The 18,691-nt window shown below is 31.3% G+C and overlaps 1 protein-coding gene and 1 non-coding gene across 2 annotated transcripts; both read left to right on the forward strand.

The window, feature by feature from the left end:
- Positions 1–6,699: 6,699 nt before the first annotated feature.
- On the forward strand, positions 6,700–9,569 carry LOC133293685 (methylsterol monooxygenase 1-1-like). Its single transcript, XM_061492290.1, has 5 exons — positions 6,700–7,153; positions 7,224–7,546; positions 8,764–8,911; positions 9,013–9,045; positions 9,236–9,569. Exons 1-5 carry the CDS (start codon positions 6,824–6,826, stop codon positions 9,308–9,310), a joined length of 909 nt encoding a protein of 302 aa, XP_061348274.1. The 5' UTR covers positions 6,700–6,823; the 3' UTR covers positions 9,311–9,569.
- Positions 9,570–13,556: 3,987 nt separating this feature from the next.
- On the forward strand, positions 13,557–13,629 carry TRNAK-CUU (transfer RNA lysine (anticodon CUU)). The gene has a single exon. It is a non-coding gene; the product is annotated as a tRNA-Lys (tRNA).
- Positions 13,630–18,691: the final 5,062 nt, after the last annotated feature.

The raw sequence follows: 18,691 nt of genomic DNA on the forward strand, positions 1-18,691 counted from the left end.
ATATATTTATTATTTAAATTTTTTTATTAATTTTTATTATTAAATTAATTATCGTTAATTTTTATTAATTTAATGGTTATAATTTATTAAAAAATAATTAATTAATAAATGTACCTAATAAATTATAATTGTTAGATTGACAGAAAACAATGATAATTAATTTAGTAGCAAGAGTTGTAAAACTTTTCAGTAGTAAGTATAATCTCTCTCACTTAAAATTATTAAATTTATTGAAAATTTCAAAAAATAATAATCTTATTTTTGAAAAAAAAATTAATATTAAATATTTTAATAATTTTAGTTATTAAATTATATATTAAAATGAGTTGAAATAATTAAAATACAAATTTATCCATAAAATGTAATTAAAAATAGAAAATGAAGAATATAAAATAAAAATAAATTTTGAACTAAAAATGTTAAACACGTGATAAGCTCATTTCTTTAAAAAGAAATCAGTTTTATAATAAAATTAGATTATGTATAACATATTCATTTCTTCTTTAATTAAATATATTAAATATTTTTAGTATATTTAAATTTATATTTAATAAAAACTTAAGGAAAGAAAAGTATATTGCCAATGGGCAATATTAATTGAAAGGCCATAAAATTGGGGGTGTCAAAACATCTAACTCATGAAATGACACAAAAATTTGTGTTTGTGTTAACTTGCAAAAATTATTAATATCGTGTTTGTGTTGGAAAAATATGACAAACGAAAAATTTGTGTCGTGTAGCATGTTATGTCAACACGAATTTGAACCTTTTTTATTTTTTTTTTATTTCAACCCATTTTTTTAATTTTTTTGATCAATTGCCATTTTGACTCATGGTTTACTGTCATTCGTATCATATCATATCAATATGCAAAATTTACGGATCGTGTTTGTGTCAAAGATTCTAACATGAATAAAAATTTGTATCATATTCATGTTATGTACATTCATATCGTGTCAAATTTGTGTTACCGTTTTGACACTTGTACATAAAGGGAAATGATAGTCTCATGCTACATAAGATACATATCTCATGTTATACACCCATTAAATTTTGTGCTAATTTTTTTATTTTCTTTTTAAATTGTGAACCCCACATATTTGTATCACCCACATAAATTTACTATCTCATGTAACATAAGATTAGTAAATCCCTTACATAAAACACAATAAGATTTCACGGCTGAACGTTTCTATATGCAAGAATTAACATAGTAATATAGCTTCTAATTCCTCTAAGACCTATCATAATATAGGTCAAATTTGATGAGTTAACTCGTAGAAAAGGACGAATTGAGATACATGGTATAAATCATTTTCAAGAATTAGGTTATTTGAAGTATCCTATATAATTTGTGAGTTGGCTGAGCTAACTCATTAGATCAGGTTTAATCTTTTCTGTTCGACGCGTCATTAGGCTTTAAGTTGCAGCATTGGGTCAAGTTGATTTTTTTTTGTTAGACGAGACATTAGGCTTAAGTAGACGCGTTAAACATGCTAATTTATCTAATTATTCGTTTACTTATTTTTATTTTAGGAGAATTGGTTCGCTTAATTCATTAGTTTTTATAAATAATTTTAAAAAAATTAATGAGTAGAATGTCTAATATATCAAACAATTGTTCTTCAATAAAAATTTTAATTAAGCAAGTCCATTGCCAACTTACCATTAAACAAAACAAAATAGATCAAGTATGAGTTGACGATCAGAATATAATGGATAGAACTTATAATCTCGAAAAACAAGCAATTTTAGATGGCCTTTAAAACAGCCTCGACCTTCACATTAAATTTGTGTATGAATTGGTACGACTTCCGTTACAGAAATATTATAATATAAAATTATTAACGTGATTTTTATCTAATTTTTGAGATTTTGAATTGAAATAATTTTTTATTTGGAATCAGAGCTTATGTAATTAAATAGGCTATTGTGTGAGAAGATGTTAAAAAAATATAGGGTTTATTTTTTTTGCAGTTAATACAGTAAGTCTAATACGACGTCGTTTTGGGGCAAAAATCATGATGTTTTTGTAATTTTAATTTATTTCAGAGTTATTTTAATTTTTATAATTATAATTTTTTAATTTTTCAATTCCAAAACGACGTTAATTTAGAAGTAAATGCAGATAACTTATCTGCAATAACTACAAAAATATATTCCTGAAAAATATAATATAAAATTATTAACGAGACTTTCACTTAATAATTTAAATTTTTAAGTTGAAATAGTTTCAACAAATTTTCCAAATAATTTCCTTGATTGGCCATATTTTGACGATTTGACAAGGATCTTTTGAGAGCTAATAAATACTCAATTGTCATTTTCTCGAGTATTTATTTATATATAATAGCTAAATCATAGGATTTAACCTGGATAGTAAACTCCATCCGTGAAAGTCACAATTTCTTGGAAGAATGGAGAGACACAGGTCTAAAATCAAATTAGAAGGTGGTTGCCGGTATTTAATAAAAAAATATTGATTTAGTTGTAAAAATGAATATGTTGCTAGCTTCTTCTTTTTCAGTAATTTGTAGTTAAATAATATGGTTACCGAGCTGATATGTAACAGTTACAGGAAGAAAAAAAAGGAAAAAAAAAAATGCATTCTAACGAAGAATGGGAATTTTATGGATAGACGCGGGTAGACCTTTTCCATCAATTTGAGAACATTGTGCTAAAATCATCCAAAGTTGATGGGATAAGGGGTAGGTTGTGATATCTATAAAAAGGTTTCTCTTAAACGCGACCCAACTTGAGAAATTAGTTTTTCATGCCCATCTTTTAGAATTTAATAAATAGTACTGCTGAAATCAGAGTTCTCATTAAGTTGTGGCATTACAATTTTTGTTTTGTTTTTTTCCTAAAAAAAGTCATTGCATTGTTACCGTAAGAACAGAGAGTATCAATAAGCGACAAGAGGGTCATCATAGTTTCATACAAGTGGCAAACGTCATCTTTGAATTACTCATAACATTCCGTTAGAAAATAATTTTGGGAAATCATGTAAACAACCCACAAGTAAAGAATGATTAATATGTTGCGTGTGTATAGAAAATATTTTATTGGAAGAGATTTATCTACCTAATATGATCTACCTCTTCGAAAAGGTTAGTTTTATCTTAGAAAAAAAAAGAATGATTAATATTAAATAATAATTTAAATAGTAACATATTCCCATTCTCCCACCAGCTCCATGAATATACAGTTACAATCTTCAATATGATTAATGTCCATACCTATAAATATAGCAACTCAAATTTTGTTGTCAGCTTCACAATATAGGTTTTTTAGAAAAATTAATTAATTTATTGTAAATAATTAATCCCTTCAATTAGGTGCATTCGTTTTGATTTGATTCATACTTTTATAAAATCTAAATAATGATATTTTTATAATTCTAATTTACAAGTTTTGATTATTTTTCTCAGTAACATGCTTTTTTGTAATATTTTGAATGATTTGGATTCTTTAACTTCTTCTACTAATTAAAGCGAGTCAATTAATATTTTTTATTTTTTTTATTACTATTACAACTTGAACTATCTATGCTAATGCATTGCGTCAGGACAAATGCATTACGCATTAGAATCATTTGTCCGGGATAAAAAAATGGGGAAATAATAGGAGGGATGAAAGTGAAAAAATAATAATCTTTTGATACAATAAACACAAAACAGCTAGGGAAAAAATCTTTCTAAATTTGAAAATAATAAACATGAAAATAAAAAAGTATAAAAGTAAATTAGTTGTATGAGTTAAATAGAGATACTCTTTAATTAGTGAGAATTATTTAATAATATAAACTCAAATGCTTTTTCCCATAATTTAATATCAGTTGTTAGTGACCCGTGCTAAAGATGGGTGGATTTGTAATTCGCGGGTGTATGTTATTTCTTACTACAAAAATTGTTTGTTTAGAATAGCTGAATATTGTTTAGAAAGCCAAAGTTTCTACGTACATAATTAGATATGCTTACTGAGGGTAACGTAGGATAGCTAATGTTGCTTATGCAATCGATTGTTGTGCTAACTCCAAAGACTCTAATAGGTGATGAAAAACTTGTCTCTCCAATCTTCAATTCTCTTTTACCATGTGTCTCATTAGATTTATGCTCACCCAGTCTTCTTCACTAGCTTAAAAAAAAGCTTTGCAATGAGCTAACGAGCCAATCCATTCAATCCAAATTTTCTTCGCTTCCTCCGAGCAGTCGCGAAGCGCATGAACCATGGTTTCTAGAACTCTTTGACAAAGATGATAGTAAAGATCAGAGGATATTTCATTATATCTATTTTCCCCATTGAAGCTTCTGCGAAAAGGAGTAGGTCATCAAAAAACAAGAGATAAAATATCAGCGGACCAGTACTTCTTGCAATATTAGGTTTCCATTTTCGCCGAGACACTACGTCAGCGATCATATGCGATACTTTTTGCATGCTTAGCACAAATAAGTAACGTGTGATACGGGATCACCTCACCAAATGGCACGCCCTAGAATGGAAATAAAATTCTACAAAAATAAATTATTTAAAACAAATATAGGGTCTATGAGTCACTACAATATATTATTAATTTATTACATATACTCGACCACAAGCCGGTAGAAAAATATGTAAAACAATAAATGTTTTAGTAATAAATTAGTTGATGCATAAGAGCTGAGTAGGTGACAGAAGGACTTTTGATTCAATTTCCACCAATATCACTTTTGAGCAGTGTTTAAAAACCCGACCCGGTCATCGACCCGGCCAAGGTCAGGGGTTATGGGGTCACGGGTTCAACCGGGGGGTCACGGGGTCACTACGCTGACCCGATTTTATATATTAAATAAATAAATATATATATATATATATATATATATATATATATATATATATATATATCCTATATGAAAATATTAAAAAACAAATCACCAATTATCAAAGATTTAAAATATACTTAACATAATTCATCAATTACAACCACAAGTCAATATTACACAACCAAATTAAAGTATCAAGATACCAAAGTACAAAACTCATATTCTAATGGGGTCACTACGGTGACCCAGTTCTGCCTCTTTTGATAAGGTCTCTGACAAAGGAAGAAAAATTTAAAAGAAGTAAGAATGAGTTTTTGTTTTCCATCAACAGCTGTAAGGATTTCATTTGAATGGGAAAAATTCTTACCTTTTCTAGAAGATTTACGGCAACGAGGTGAAGATTGAAGACGTCTAGGTCACTGGAGAGAAGATAACAATTAGATTTAGGTTTGTAAGCATTTTTATTTTTTTATTTTTTTTTAATAAAATGACATTGTTTCAGGGAATTTTTTTTTAAAAAAAAACATGCAGTGACCCCTATGACCCGGGAGTCACTAAAACTCGGCCGGGTTTTGGGAGTCGGAGGGGTTGATGTACATATAGAGTCCAAGTTGTGACCCCAACCCTCATAGGAGAGGGGTCAGGGTTGACCCGAGTCAACCCGGGGGGTGGGGTGGGGTTTTAAAACACTGCTTTTGAGAAGAAGTTAAAATCTTAATTTTGAACTCATCCCGTATTCAAGATTAGTCCTGTAACCGGTTCAAAGAACTAAAATTTATGGAGATACTTGGAGAGTCATCTCAAAAAGGTAATTAGAGTTAACATAAAAAAAAAAAAAATGTTTTTTATTTATAATGTTAAATAACAATAAAATTTGATGCCGGATAGGGAAAAAAATAAAAAGAAGAGAGATTGAAAAAAATAATAATGATGAGAAGGACTAAATTTTTGTGAACCGAATATGAGATATCTACGAACCAATCCTTCTTGCAGTATTAAGTTTCCATTTTCCCTGAGCCACCGCGTCAAACACAAATAAGTAAGATGCTATCGAATCACCTCGCCGAATGCGGAATGCCGCACCCTAAAATGGAAAAAAAAAAAATTAAAAAAAAGAACTTTTTCTTAAAAAAACAACTAATTTAAAACATATGGAGAGTGTATTAATCACTGCAATATATTATTAATTCATTACATTACAAGTCCTCAAACCTGCAGAAAAAGAGGTAAAATAATAAATGTTTATTAATAACTGCAATTTATGATGTTAAAATAACAATAAAAAATTTGATGTCGATTACGGAAAAAATAAAAAGAAATGAATGGTTAGGACAAATTTTTTGTGAATTTGGCATTCAGCATTTGAGTATACATCACTACTCAGTCGAATAAATGCTCCCAATAAATGATACTATTTCATTTTTAGGTTTAATATTTCTAAGTTATTGGATATAACTTATTTTCATTTCAAAATAATGTAATTTCGAAGTTAGAAAAAATATTTTTATAATTTTAATTTATCTCGACCCTATATTAATCTTTACCATTAAAAAAAATAAAATTCAATCTCAAAACAAGTTGTTTGGGATAACTAAAAATAACTTTATCTCCGGATTAATATTCACGATTGAAAACATTATCTAAGATAAAAATTTAAACATGAATAATCCTAATACTGTAGATTTTCTTTTCTAGTAATAATAATCTAGATTTTTTTTCTAACAAAAGAAAAATGTGTTGGCTTTATCATTAGATTACCTTTTTTCCTCCATGTAGAGGCATCCCTCCCTAATATCCAAGAAAAGAAATCAAAACAGAGCATGCTAATCCAAAAGAGAGAGAGAGAATGAAAAAGTCTATAAATAAGAGGTGCTTGGCATTTTAAAATTCCCGCAAATATTTGTTGGTTGTAACAGACAAACAGTCCAGCGCAGCATCCACTCCGAATTAAATCTGCTGTCCCATTTTTGTTTTATTTTCATTCTCTCTCCGCCGGCGTCACCGCTAGGTTTTCCGCGACGATGATTCCCTATCAGTCTCTGCAGGAAGCCGAGGCGGTTCTCGGCCGCAACCTGACGGTGGCGGAGACCTTCTGGTTCAAGTACTCCGCCTCCAAATCCGACTACTTCCTCTATTGCCACAACATTCTGTTCCTCTTCTTCATCTTCTCCGTCGTCCCTCTCCCCATGGTCTTCCTCGAGATAAAACGCCTCTCTCGCTTCGACAAGTACAAGATCCAGCCCAAGGTTCGCTTATCCTTGGCGGAAATGCTCAAGTGCTACAAGGACGTCATGCGAATGTTCTTCCTCGTCGTCGGTCCCCTCCAACTCGTCTCCTACCCTTCTTTGAAGGTTAGTTTCAGATTCAGTTACAAATTCAGTTACAGTTTCAGTTATTGATGGTCTTGGTTGGTTTTATCAGATGATTGGGGTCAGGACGGGGTTGCCATTGCCGTCGGGTTGGGAGATCCTTTTCCAATTGTTGGTGTATTTCGTGGTCGAAGATTACACCAATTACTGGATCCACAGGTTTCTTCACAACAAGTGGGGTTACGACAAGATTCATCGCGTCCACCATGAATACCAGGCTCCGATAGGGTTTGCGGCGCCCTATGCTCACTGGGCGGAGATCTTGATCCTTGGGATTCCGTCTTTTCTTGGCCCCGCTATGTGCCCTGGTCACATGATTACGTTTTGGTTGTGGATAGCATTGCGCCAAATTGAGGCCATTGACACGCACAGCGGGTAATGCTTCTTGTCATTTTCCATCTTATCTTCAGCAACCCTTTTGTAAAGTACTTTGGATTTCATATATCTCTCTATTAATGGCTTACTTTTTCTTTGACGGCGACTAGGATCTGTTTAACACCTTTTTCTTCTTTTTTTTAACCTTATTGTGATTTGTGTTCTTAGTATGATGATTAAAATCCTTCTTGTAAGATGGTAAAATTTTCTGCTGATGAAAGGGTTTACGAGTTTTGAAATCTTTTAGCTAATGGTGATGTCGTGGAAGTTTGAGAATAATTTTTTGTCTTTCAATGGTTTACTTTTTTTACTCTTGCATCTGTTCTGTCCAGCTTCACAACATTTATTTATGCTGCATTTTAGCTCGATGTTGCTAAAGGACAGTTAATAAAGATCTTCACAGGTTGATCTTAACAATGTGAAATTATTAAATTAGAGATCCCAGGATCACAATTCCATTTTTGTCTAAATTTCGGAGTAAATGCGCTTCTAGGTGTGAAATTTCGTTAGTGATTCTTTCAGGCCGTGGTTTGTCACATGAGTCGGAATTTCATATTTCTGTATAAGTCTAATCTAGGGAAGTTCTGGGGTGTGAATAATCTAAATTAATCTCAGATAAGTTTAGTGCCGAAGAAGATAGCTGCCCATGAATTTGTGGGACCTTGGTAGTTTAGCAGGAAACATAGTTTTCTTGAAGGTTACTGTTGTGCGGAATAATTTGTATGTTGTGATCAATCTGGCAACCAGAAGTCAAATTGTAATTTGTCTGGTACAAACCTTGGCTAGATTTTTTACTATGCCAAGAAATAAATCTTTCTGGTGTTTGCTGTCTCAAAATATAGAGTCATAGAGCAGATCAATGTGAAACTGAGAGTTAAATTGATTTCTATAAATCACTTCTGCAGTTAATTGTTATAGAATCAATTTTGATGCTGTATAGGTTTTGTTTATAGAAAGGCGCAATTATATCTGGATGATGATTAGTTTTGCTGAGATGGGATATCCTCGTGGTGCTTGCAACTTGTATTTCTAAATTTTGCTGGTCTTGCCTGTAGGAATTTACCTGTGGTGACTCTTTTTCAATATTGATAAACATCAGCATAATCCAACCCCCACCCACTTCTTTTATGAGAAGTTTACTCATCATTCTTCTCTGTTTCTGCTTTGCAATTTTGGCACCAGGCCTTTATAGTGTATTGCTTTCCTTATCATGTCAGGTATGACTTCCCCTGGAGTCCCACAAAATATATTCCATTCTATGGTGGCGCTGATTATCATGATTATCATCATTATGTTGGTGAACAAAGCCAAAGCAACTTCGCTTCAGTTTTCACATACTGTGATTACATCTATGGAACTGACAAGGTTATATCATGATTCCAGAATTCTTTTGCTATATAAATAACTGCGTAGTTATTTCCACATTTCAAATTGATTTTCAATAATTCTACTGTTTTATGTCACAGGGTTATAGGTATCAGAAGAAAGTACTTCGTAAGGTAAATTTATAAAGCTTTGCCATTTAGAAATGTGATTGTATGTTGTGTATTCAGTTTCCTTAAGAACATCTTATTTTCTTCTAATTCTTTATTATTTTTGTTTTGGACATGATTTATTTAGGTTTATAAAATGCAACGATTGACTTTTTTTTGTTTTTCCACCTATTTGTTGTTTTGTGAATTGATTTAGTTGAAGGAAGAGTTGACAAATGGTGTTGAGCAGAACGGAGGATCATACAAGATGCAGGATTATAAATCTGACTGAGAGACAGAAGCATCCTAGACAGTTTCTGAATGCGTTGCATGTGGACTCTTTGGAACTACCAAATTTCTTTTAGAGATATATCTGCCGATGGTAAAATATATGTCTTTTGTTAGATTGAGGGTGGAGATTAGTAGAACCGGGCTTTACAAATTGTTATTTTGTGTAAGAAAAGGGAGCGGGGGAGGAATTTCTTCTGTTGTCATGTTTTGGAATTCAAAAATTTGGTTTTGGTTCATGTCTATGTCAGAATATTCCTTGCCCTGTGGGTTGTGAATTCTGAAATATGAAATGGGCTTCCTCCTCCGTGATGTAGTTTGAAAATCAGAATAAAATTCGAAAGTTCGGTTTTATGAACATGCTATAGTTCATGGACTGGTAGATGTCCACATGCAATCTGCAAATATACGTGTTAGTCTTGGACGGTTGGGTGCCACCGAACTGCTGTGGCTGATGGCTACAGTTCAGTGAGTTGAGTAATGTCTTTTGACGGGATTGATTTGGGATTGAAATCGGTTTAATTATATAATGTCCCATTTTTTATGACTAATATTGGATTGAAAGTGATCTTTGTGTAGTCCATGGCTGTCACTTGTCAGAATCTAGATTTTTGCTAAGATTGGAAAGGAATAAAAGATCGTAAAATCGTGAGATCTTGATGGATTATAAAATCCTATCTTCCTAATTTTAATCATATATATATATACAGTAACATTAAAATCATAATTTCATTCATGAAAAGATAGGAAATATAAAAGATAACAAAATTCAAGACAATTCCAAAACATTACCAAATTTAAATAACTCAAGTCACATTCTAATAAAATTCACAAAATTAATCCAAGAGTTCAAACCCCAAAATCACTAATGCAGCTGCAATCGCTCACAATAGTGTAGGAATTATTAATCCGCGAAAGTGTTTTAGACCATTGCGGTTTGGGATGCAAACAGATCATCATCATTTTACTAATTTACCTTTTGTTGCGTAGATCTGTGCAGTATCTTCTTGTGTTTAATTTCTTTTCACGAACTGCTCTCCTTTGCACGAACAATCTTCTTGGGGCTGGCTAGTAGTAGATTTTCCAGACTATCACTCAAGGGGGAATAGGGCTGGCGTGTGGGCACTCTTTCACTATCGTGGAGATGACCTTACTTCAGCCTCTGCAATCACCAAGTGAAGACCTTCAAAGCTGATGACTATAAGTGTAGAATATATATGGGTTCCAAGAAACCCTAGCCTAAGTTGAATGAGCTCTAGTTCTTACACACTAGGCCTAATTGGACTTTAGTAAAAGAGCAAAACTCAACAATCTCCACTTGCTCTTGTGTATAAACTTGAGCCCAAAGCCCAAAACCATGTAACTCACTAGTTGTCATTAACTGAAAATGTCACATCCCTTATCTCGAGCTAGCCTGGGGATCTACCAACTGTTATTAATCAAGGCTCTTGATAATCAACAAATGATTATCTGATTTGGTGTTACTCCACTAGAAGCCTGGACTTAAACTCTAAGATTAATAACACATAACATGAAGATGCATCGCCCTTTTGTAGAATGTCTATAATTGATTGACAAGGGCAGCTATTTGACATACCTATGATCATTGAACAAATGAATAACCATCATTGTGATATTCACAAACCATTATCAACCTTTTGGTATCATTCTTGTCTAACACGGTTGTGCTATACTTCTTTATACAAAATTATTTTAATGCTATTTGCATATACTGCTTGCTCTCAAACAATTGGTGTATATATAGCTCTTGTCCCATATGCTATTTAGGTACTTGCGCTCCCTCCAAGTCAGGAAACTCCTGATCTGGGTATGCCCAATTAATATTTGTGTAATGGGGTGTCTGAGACCAAAACGACACATCATCTTCTCCTGTATAATCACACATGCGAAGCAATCTATCAACTTGTGTCGTCAACAATTACGTTTACAAAAATTTCACCATTAAGGTTACTAACCTTCCACTAGCGGGACCTGTATTCCTACTAAGCCAAGTGAATGCATCGGATGACACACCGCGATAAACGGACATGAATCGAAATCACCATTGACGTCGGTATTTGAAGAGTCACTGTCCGGAACAACACCTTCATCCACCTCTTCATTGAAACTGTCTGTACGCCATGCTGAATCGTACATGTCGTGGGCTAGAACCATTTCTGCAGACATTGGAGGGGTGGGGTAATGGAGGGGACACATACCTATCTTCAGGATTCACCAAGGGCTCCTTGTTAATGTCGATGGGGTGAATGGAAGGAAGGGAACGCTAACTGATACATTGTCCACCGGAGACTACTTCCGCATACAATTCAATAAACGTAGAGTTTGGATCATTTTAAAATGCATCCACTACCAGCGCGACATCTTCATCCTCAACAATCTCCACAGCAACCCAACTCTCTTTACCTGAGGCGCATCTAGTAGTCAATCAAGATAGAGATTTACCACGTTATTATAATCTTAACTTCTTGTATATTATCTTCTTTAGGTCATTATAACTGCATCGGGGGCTCATGCGAAACATTTTTGTATCTCTTTCAAAAACTTGATCATTCGGCCCAAAATATCTCTTCCCATTATAGTATACAACAGCGATTAAATCATTGCTACTTTCACTCATTATGTAAAAATTAAAATACAAAATACAAAAGGAAGAATAACACTAACAATACAAAAAATAGAACTCAAAGGGATTTATAAAAGGCTAGAGAAAGTTGCATGATATGTGGGAAATGAGGGTGGGTTTATATAGGATTAAATTCGATACCCCTAACAACGAATATGACACGTGGCTGATACAATTAAATTCGATGTCTGGGAGAGACTGCCACATGTCCTGCTTTTTCTGAAACAACCATACTCGTAGTTAAGGGTAGCGACTTACTGACACCTAATTCGCTATGTCAGGTAGCAAATTAGGGAGAGGCTGTCACGTGTCTTGCTTTTACTCAAATAGACTGACACTTTGATCACTTAACTTGCTATACCCTCTAGCAAATTAGGTGGCTATCATAAAGGTGACACGTAGGCACACCAAACTCGCTACCTATTGGTCGTATGACATTTTGATAAAATCTAATGTTCGTGTGGCATTTGGAGATTTTTTTTAAAAAAAGTGACATTATGGCCATTGTTCCAAAAAGAAAGATGAGTTGGCCGTTGTAGGATTGCAACTGGGGTTTACAAAAGGAGAATTTGGATTTAAATGAATTCGGGTCATAGGTTAGTGATTTCGGGTAGTGTGTTAAATGAATTTGGGTGTGAATTTTTCAATCGTTGAAATTGTATATGTGAATCTTAAGTTCATTGATTTTAGGATTTTTTTGGAATCTCAACTAGTTCAATTCGAGTGGCGGCAACTTAAATTCCCAAGAACTCGATATAACTAGTTAAATTGGAAGAACACATAGTTGGTGGTGATGTGCTCAACCATATTTGATATGCATAAACACTAGACAAAATGATATAAAACTTTTTGTGTTGTGTAATTTTTGTTTTGCATTAAAAGAAATACAGGACTAATATTTAAATATTTTTTATTATAATATTTATCATTTAATTATTTTAAATCTTAATTTTATTTATGATAGACATTGATTTTTTGAATTGTGACTTATATTTCTTGATAGCCAGCAGCGATGATACTGCTTCTTCTCCTAAGCTTTCATCTAAGGTTTAGCATGAATTTGCAGCAGAGGGAGGGTTACGATGTTGTTCCAAGTTTTTTAGCAAATTAAACGGACTCTATGCGTCTATATACGTATATAGTGTACCTATTCTTCCATCTCGGACAGGTGTTGAGAAAGCAAGGTATTCAAGGACTCGAAGTCTATAATCAATTTATTTCTTTTTACGAGCTTAATATGTTGATAAATGTGCGGACCTAGAAATTCATTTCGGAATCCAAAATATGCTCTTTATTTAACTTCAAACAAGAATAGCTAGTTGGTTCAAGTAGTTGAATGATTTAGCATTAGACTATTCCTTTGCAGCAGATGCACTCAAATCTCCCTTGATTAGTAGCCAATTTCTCTCAAAGTCAAAGAGATTTGCTGATGCACAATCTCTTTTCGTGAATGAAAAAAAGTCATTGGAAACATGCTCTTCTGAACTCTTTCTTTACTACTCATTTCAGTGGAAAATGAGCAATGGTTCAAGAAGGCCAGGACACATCAATGTTACTGATGAAATAATATAATTCTTATTAAAAAAATATAAACACTCCATCAGTTGCCCGTCTAGCTCAGTCGGTAGAGCGCAAGGCTCTTAACCTTGTGGTCGTGGGTTCGAGCCCCACGGTGGGCGCCTTTTACCTTTTAATCTAATTTTTCATTTTTTATGAGATCTGGGCTTGGAATATATTAGGTCAGGTCCAGTTGGCATTTCTGGCCCAAAACTATACAACGCATTGGTGGATGGATTATCGAAATGACTCGGTCTCATTTATGCTCCTTATATTCTTCTGTCTCTTATCCGCAGCACTCATTACCATTATGATGCTAGGTCTATAGATGACATTTCTTTCATTAAACTCACAAATAAAATTAAAATTAAATAATGGATTTGACTCATTGAGGATGATCAACATATTATTCCACCACGTATACCCGAATGTCACCGATTATTGGGGTCCGACAATCACGTGGTTTATGTGGTCAGTGGTTTCTAATATCGTAACAAGTTTCATCTTTCAAAGTTTTCAAGATTTGTTGGTCCATTCTTGCTTTTTCTTCAAACACTTTTTATAAAGTCAGTGATATTGCAAATGTGCTTTCTCATTGTTTCGGACTTTATATGGCCTTCTTTTTCAAGGTATCATTATAAATATCAGCTTCTCAATATTTTCTATTCACGTGGGTAAGGATAACTGGGTAATTATAGGGCCCAACTTGAGTCCTTGACCAAATAACACATCTCTTTGGTCTTTGCTCCCCAAGTTGCCGAACATCATTTTCCTTTTCTTCTCTATTTTTGGAATTTTTTTATAATGAAGAGGAAAAATGTGTTCATTTGCCCTTGCCACTTTTCACCCTTCTCTTCCCCATCCAAAAAAAGGGAAATTGAACATAATAAGGAATAGGAAACTAAATCTCAATAACCTTCCTATCGAGTGTGATTCCCTGTTTGATATATATAGAAAGATTCGAAAGCAATTTTCTTCTGCTGAAGGTCCGAAAAAAGTATATCCCATATGTATCACGGATGTGTTTTTAAGGCAATTTTGCTGAAGTATTTTGTTGGGCAATTTGAAAGGCAAGTAAATCATCCTTGTGAACTGTATTTTCATTATGTTGCATGATTGATGAGTAGAACCTATTTAAAATGTAAATTTCATTACATGGAAATTTTGAATGTATTATTATATAATTTTAATATTGTTAGTTTAACTATGGGTTCGTTTTTTCTGTAGTAAACCCAATACGACGTCGTTTTGGGATGAAAATCATATTGTTTTTGCAATTTTAATTTATTTCAGGATTATTATAGTCTTTATAATTATAATTTTCTAATATTTTAATCTCAAAACGACGTCGTTTTAGAAGTAAATGCAGATAACTTATCTGCAGCAGAAATATTTTTCTGTTTAACTATTTTTCTTTATAGTGGGATTCAAGACCCTTTGTCAACAAGTTTACTTAATTGTCCAGCTAAAGAAATATGATAATACTAATATAATTATGTTTGCATAACAATACTATTTCCAGAATATGGTTTCATTTTCCTTTTCTAATTTGTGATCACTTTATTATTCGGAATTGAGAACATACTGAGTCTCTAAGAATATATTATACTATAGTGTGCTCCTTATGTTAATAAACTCCAGATATAATATATTCGCAGATTAAATTAGCTTGTAAATGTATAAAGAGAATAGTTTCCTTTTTTTATACCATTATTTGTAGTGTGTCACATCACTGATTCATTAAATTTATTTTCAAATAGAATTTATTCAAATATTTTATCGTGACGAAAGTATTCTTTCAAATACATATTGGCCAAGTTGTAGGATTTTATTTATTTTTACTTAAATTGTAATATTAGTCACTTTACAAAAATTATTTTTTGGATAGAATGTATGCTTATCAGTTAAACACCCATTATTAGAAGTTTTCATTATTCTCATGTTCTCACAATGATATCAACTTGTTCATTTTGATACTTTTAAAAAAAAAACAAATTTCTTGAATTTTTTTATAAGAAAAAAAAATCTGATGTGAGATTGAATTAATAACCAACATTGGTATAAATAACTATTTCAACCAAAAATTTAAGTTGTTGGGTGATGTTATATTAATGAAGGGAATAACATCTATCCTTTTAAAGGATATAAGTTTATATCCTTTTAGATCCTAACCCGTTGATTTCCGTCCATCAACGCTTATAATTTATTGGATTAAAATTATTAATTAATAATAAATTTGGCCCATTAAATTTGGCCCAATAGATTATAACCGTTGATGGACAGAAATCAACGGTTAGAATCTAAAAGGATATAAACTTATATCCTTTAAAAGGATAGATATTTTTCCCATTAATGATTTTTATATTTTTCTAACATTTTTTCCCACACGAGAATCCGATGTTATATTAATAGTTTTTATATTTTTCTAACACACTCTTTCATATGAGAGTCTATTAGGCTTGAAAGGTGAATGATGTATCATGTCTAGTCTAACGGTGCCAAGAAACTCCATTGATTTTGATACCATAATAAATAATTAATTCAACTCAAAAACTTTAATTATTGAGTGAGGTTATATTAATAATTTTTATGTTTCTATACAATGAACCTAATTGCAAGAAAGAAAAATACTCGAGTTTTATAAATTAGACTATTTATGTTTCAGATAGTTGTTTATATGTTGACATCCGAGAAAGTAACGAAGATGAATTTCCCATAGTAAGCGTTAGAAATTGACTGGCTTAGAGGGTACAGAGCACATGCCTTTGCTAAAATGATCACAACAGGCTTATGATTAATTAATTAAGGTCCAATTGTAGTTTGCTATGGGTCTGGGGAAGACAAAACCCAGTCAGCATTGTTTTGAAAACCTTCCTGTTTTTGTTTCTGTTTGTGTTCCACATCATATCACATGCTCTTATTTTTCTACTTTTATATATGAGAACGGTGTCACCAAAACAACACAATGAAATGTAGAACTTCACCTAACTCGGAGATTGATTACTACAGATTTGAATTTCTTATCAAAATGACCAATGCTTGCCAGAGGTGTCTGTTTCATCTTTTAAGTATTCAAAAATTGCTTACGTTGGAAGGTGGATGACAATTTTTGCATATGGTTAATGACTCATTAAACATTTGACTATTTTGCATCTTTTAACTCGAATACCAATGCGTTGTTTCTTCTACCTCTACATATATTCTGAGAATCTGAGCAAGTTGAAACTGTTTATTGTGGGGAGGGTTTTGTTTTGTTTTGTTTTTGTTTTTTTTTAGAGAGATGATAATGAGTTTTCTACTCTCTCTTTTTTTTATTTTTTTGTTTGAGTTGAAAGATACAATGACGATGTCTTAATTAACTCGAAAAAGGTAATACAGTTTAGCCTCATTAATTTAAGGGAAATTCATTTTGTTATGTTACAGAAATTATGAATAATTTTCATGCTGACACAACTTTTGATGGATTCTATTATAGGTCAAATGTATAAATCATAAAAAATGAAGGATTATATTAATCTTCTGTTGCTGCATAAAAGTTATTTGCAGCTGTCACATATTTTTCAAGATAATGTTCTGTATCTAGGTTTTTTTTTAACAGATTGAATATGTTGAAAAAATTTAAAAGTGAAAAGACTACAAGACAAAAAAAATAGAAAAAATAAAAAATAACATTAAATATGTTAAAAACTTATAATACTGATTTTTTTTTTGTCTTACTTTTTCTTTTTTTCTTTTAACAATGATAAAAAAATCTAAAAGTGAAAAAAATGAAATAGAAGAGAAAATAAGTTTATAATATATTCAGTATTTTCTTTGTTTATAAAATAAGTTTTTTTTTATTTAAACTATTTTCATATATATTTTTTTACTTCTTGTCTTTTCTATTACTATTGTAAATTTCTAATATATTTAATCTTTTCTTTATTTTTTGATCCAGGGTCATTTTTTTTATTTAGACATACTTGGACATTTTTCCTTCTATTTTTTTTTTTACTTTTAATTTTTTCTGTAATTTTTTAATACATTTGTTCTTTTTTTCTTCCTTTTTTGTTATCGGTCAATTTTCATCTTCTAAGAAAGGTAAAAGATGTATATTAATTAAGTATCTAATGGTGTTAAGAATTGGTTTAGATAAAAAAAAAAACCATAGGAGTGTAAGTGATTCAAAGCAAAACCATAACTTTTTCCTAAAAATAAATAATAACTATGAATGTTTGAAATTAATATTGATTAGATAATGGAAAATTTATTATTTTATGTATTTATTATTATCTTGAGAAACTCAAATAGGTTATACAATGAGTTAACAATCTTTATTTTTTTATTCATATTTAAATATTTAAAGAGAAAATTTAAAAAAATTCCCTATGATTTTGCTTTGAATAACTTACACCTCTATATTGTTTTTAATCACTTACCTCCAATTTCATCCTTAACACCGTTACAAATTTAACTAATCTATCTATTTTACTCTTCTTAAAATTAGAGAATAGACTAATGACAAAAAAGAAAAAAATAAGATCAAATATATTGGTGGTAACTTACAACACCTTCAAAAAGGACTAAAAGTAAAAAAAAAAAGTAATTGAAGAAAAAATCAAATATGTTTAAATAAAAAAATAAAATATATTAAGGATAAAAAAATTAGAAGAAAAAAACAAGAACAAATATGTTAAAAACTTATAGCAGTAACAAAAAAATAAAATTACAAAATAAAATAAAATAATTCAAAATAAAAAGAAGAATATAGATTGAAGAGAAAAAAAAAAAGTAGAGAAAAATAAGGCAAAAAAGAAATATAAGAAAAAGAAATCTATGAGTGTCCAATAATATTTGCTTTTATTTTTGGTGTGTTCCTCCACCAAGAATTAGATGGAGGAACGCACCCCAACAATGACTCCGCAAACAGCTGTATGTTATTTCCTTAGGCTATCAAACTTTACGAAAATAAAATAAGAAAAATATTATTTTAATACATAGATTTAAAAAAAAAATACATGTATATATTGTCGAGAAAAAATACTATCTTTATTTCTTTATTTTCTTTCATTTTACAAGTAGATGTAAAAGGAAAATATATAAATTGAAGTATGAAAATAATGTTGCTAATATTGAAGCATTGACCATAACTACATGCGTGATAATTAGTATAAAAATAAGGGAAAAGTTAAAACCCCTTATGAA

Source organism: Gastrolobium bilobum, unplaced genomic scaffold (assembly GCF_033153095.1).
Source record: "Gastrolobium bilobum isolate Gb01-03AN ecotype WA unplaced genomic scaffold, APGP_CSIRO_Gbil_v1 utg762, whole genome shotgun sequence".
NCBI lineage: Eukaryota > Viridiplantae > Streptophyta > Magnoliopsida > Fabales > Fabaceae > Gastrolobium > Gastrolobium bilobum.

Bases quoted from the DNA above. Each gene is read 5' to 3' on its own strand.
- LOC133293685 (XM_061492290.1), top strand. From the start codon at position 6,824: ATGATTCCCTATCAGTCTCTGCAGGAAGCCGAGGCGGTTCTCGGCCGC. The intron at 7,154-7,223 runs GTTAGTTTCAGA...TGGTTTTATCAG, and splicing joins TCTCCTACCCTTCTTTGAAG to ATGATTGGGGTCAGGACGGG. The intron at 7,547-8,763 runs GTAATGCTTCTT...TTATCATGTCAG, and splicing joins GCCATTGACACGCACAGCGG to GTATGACTTCCCCTGGAGTC.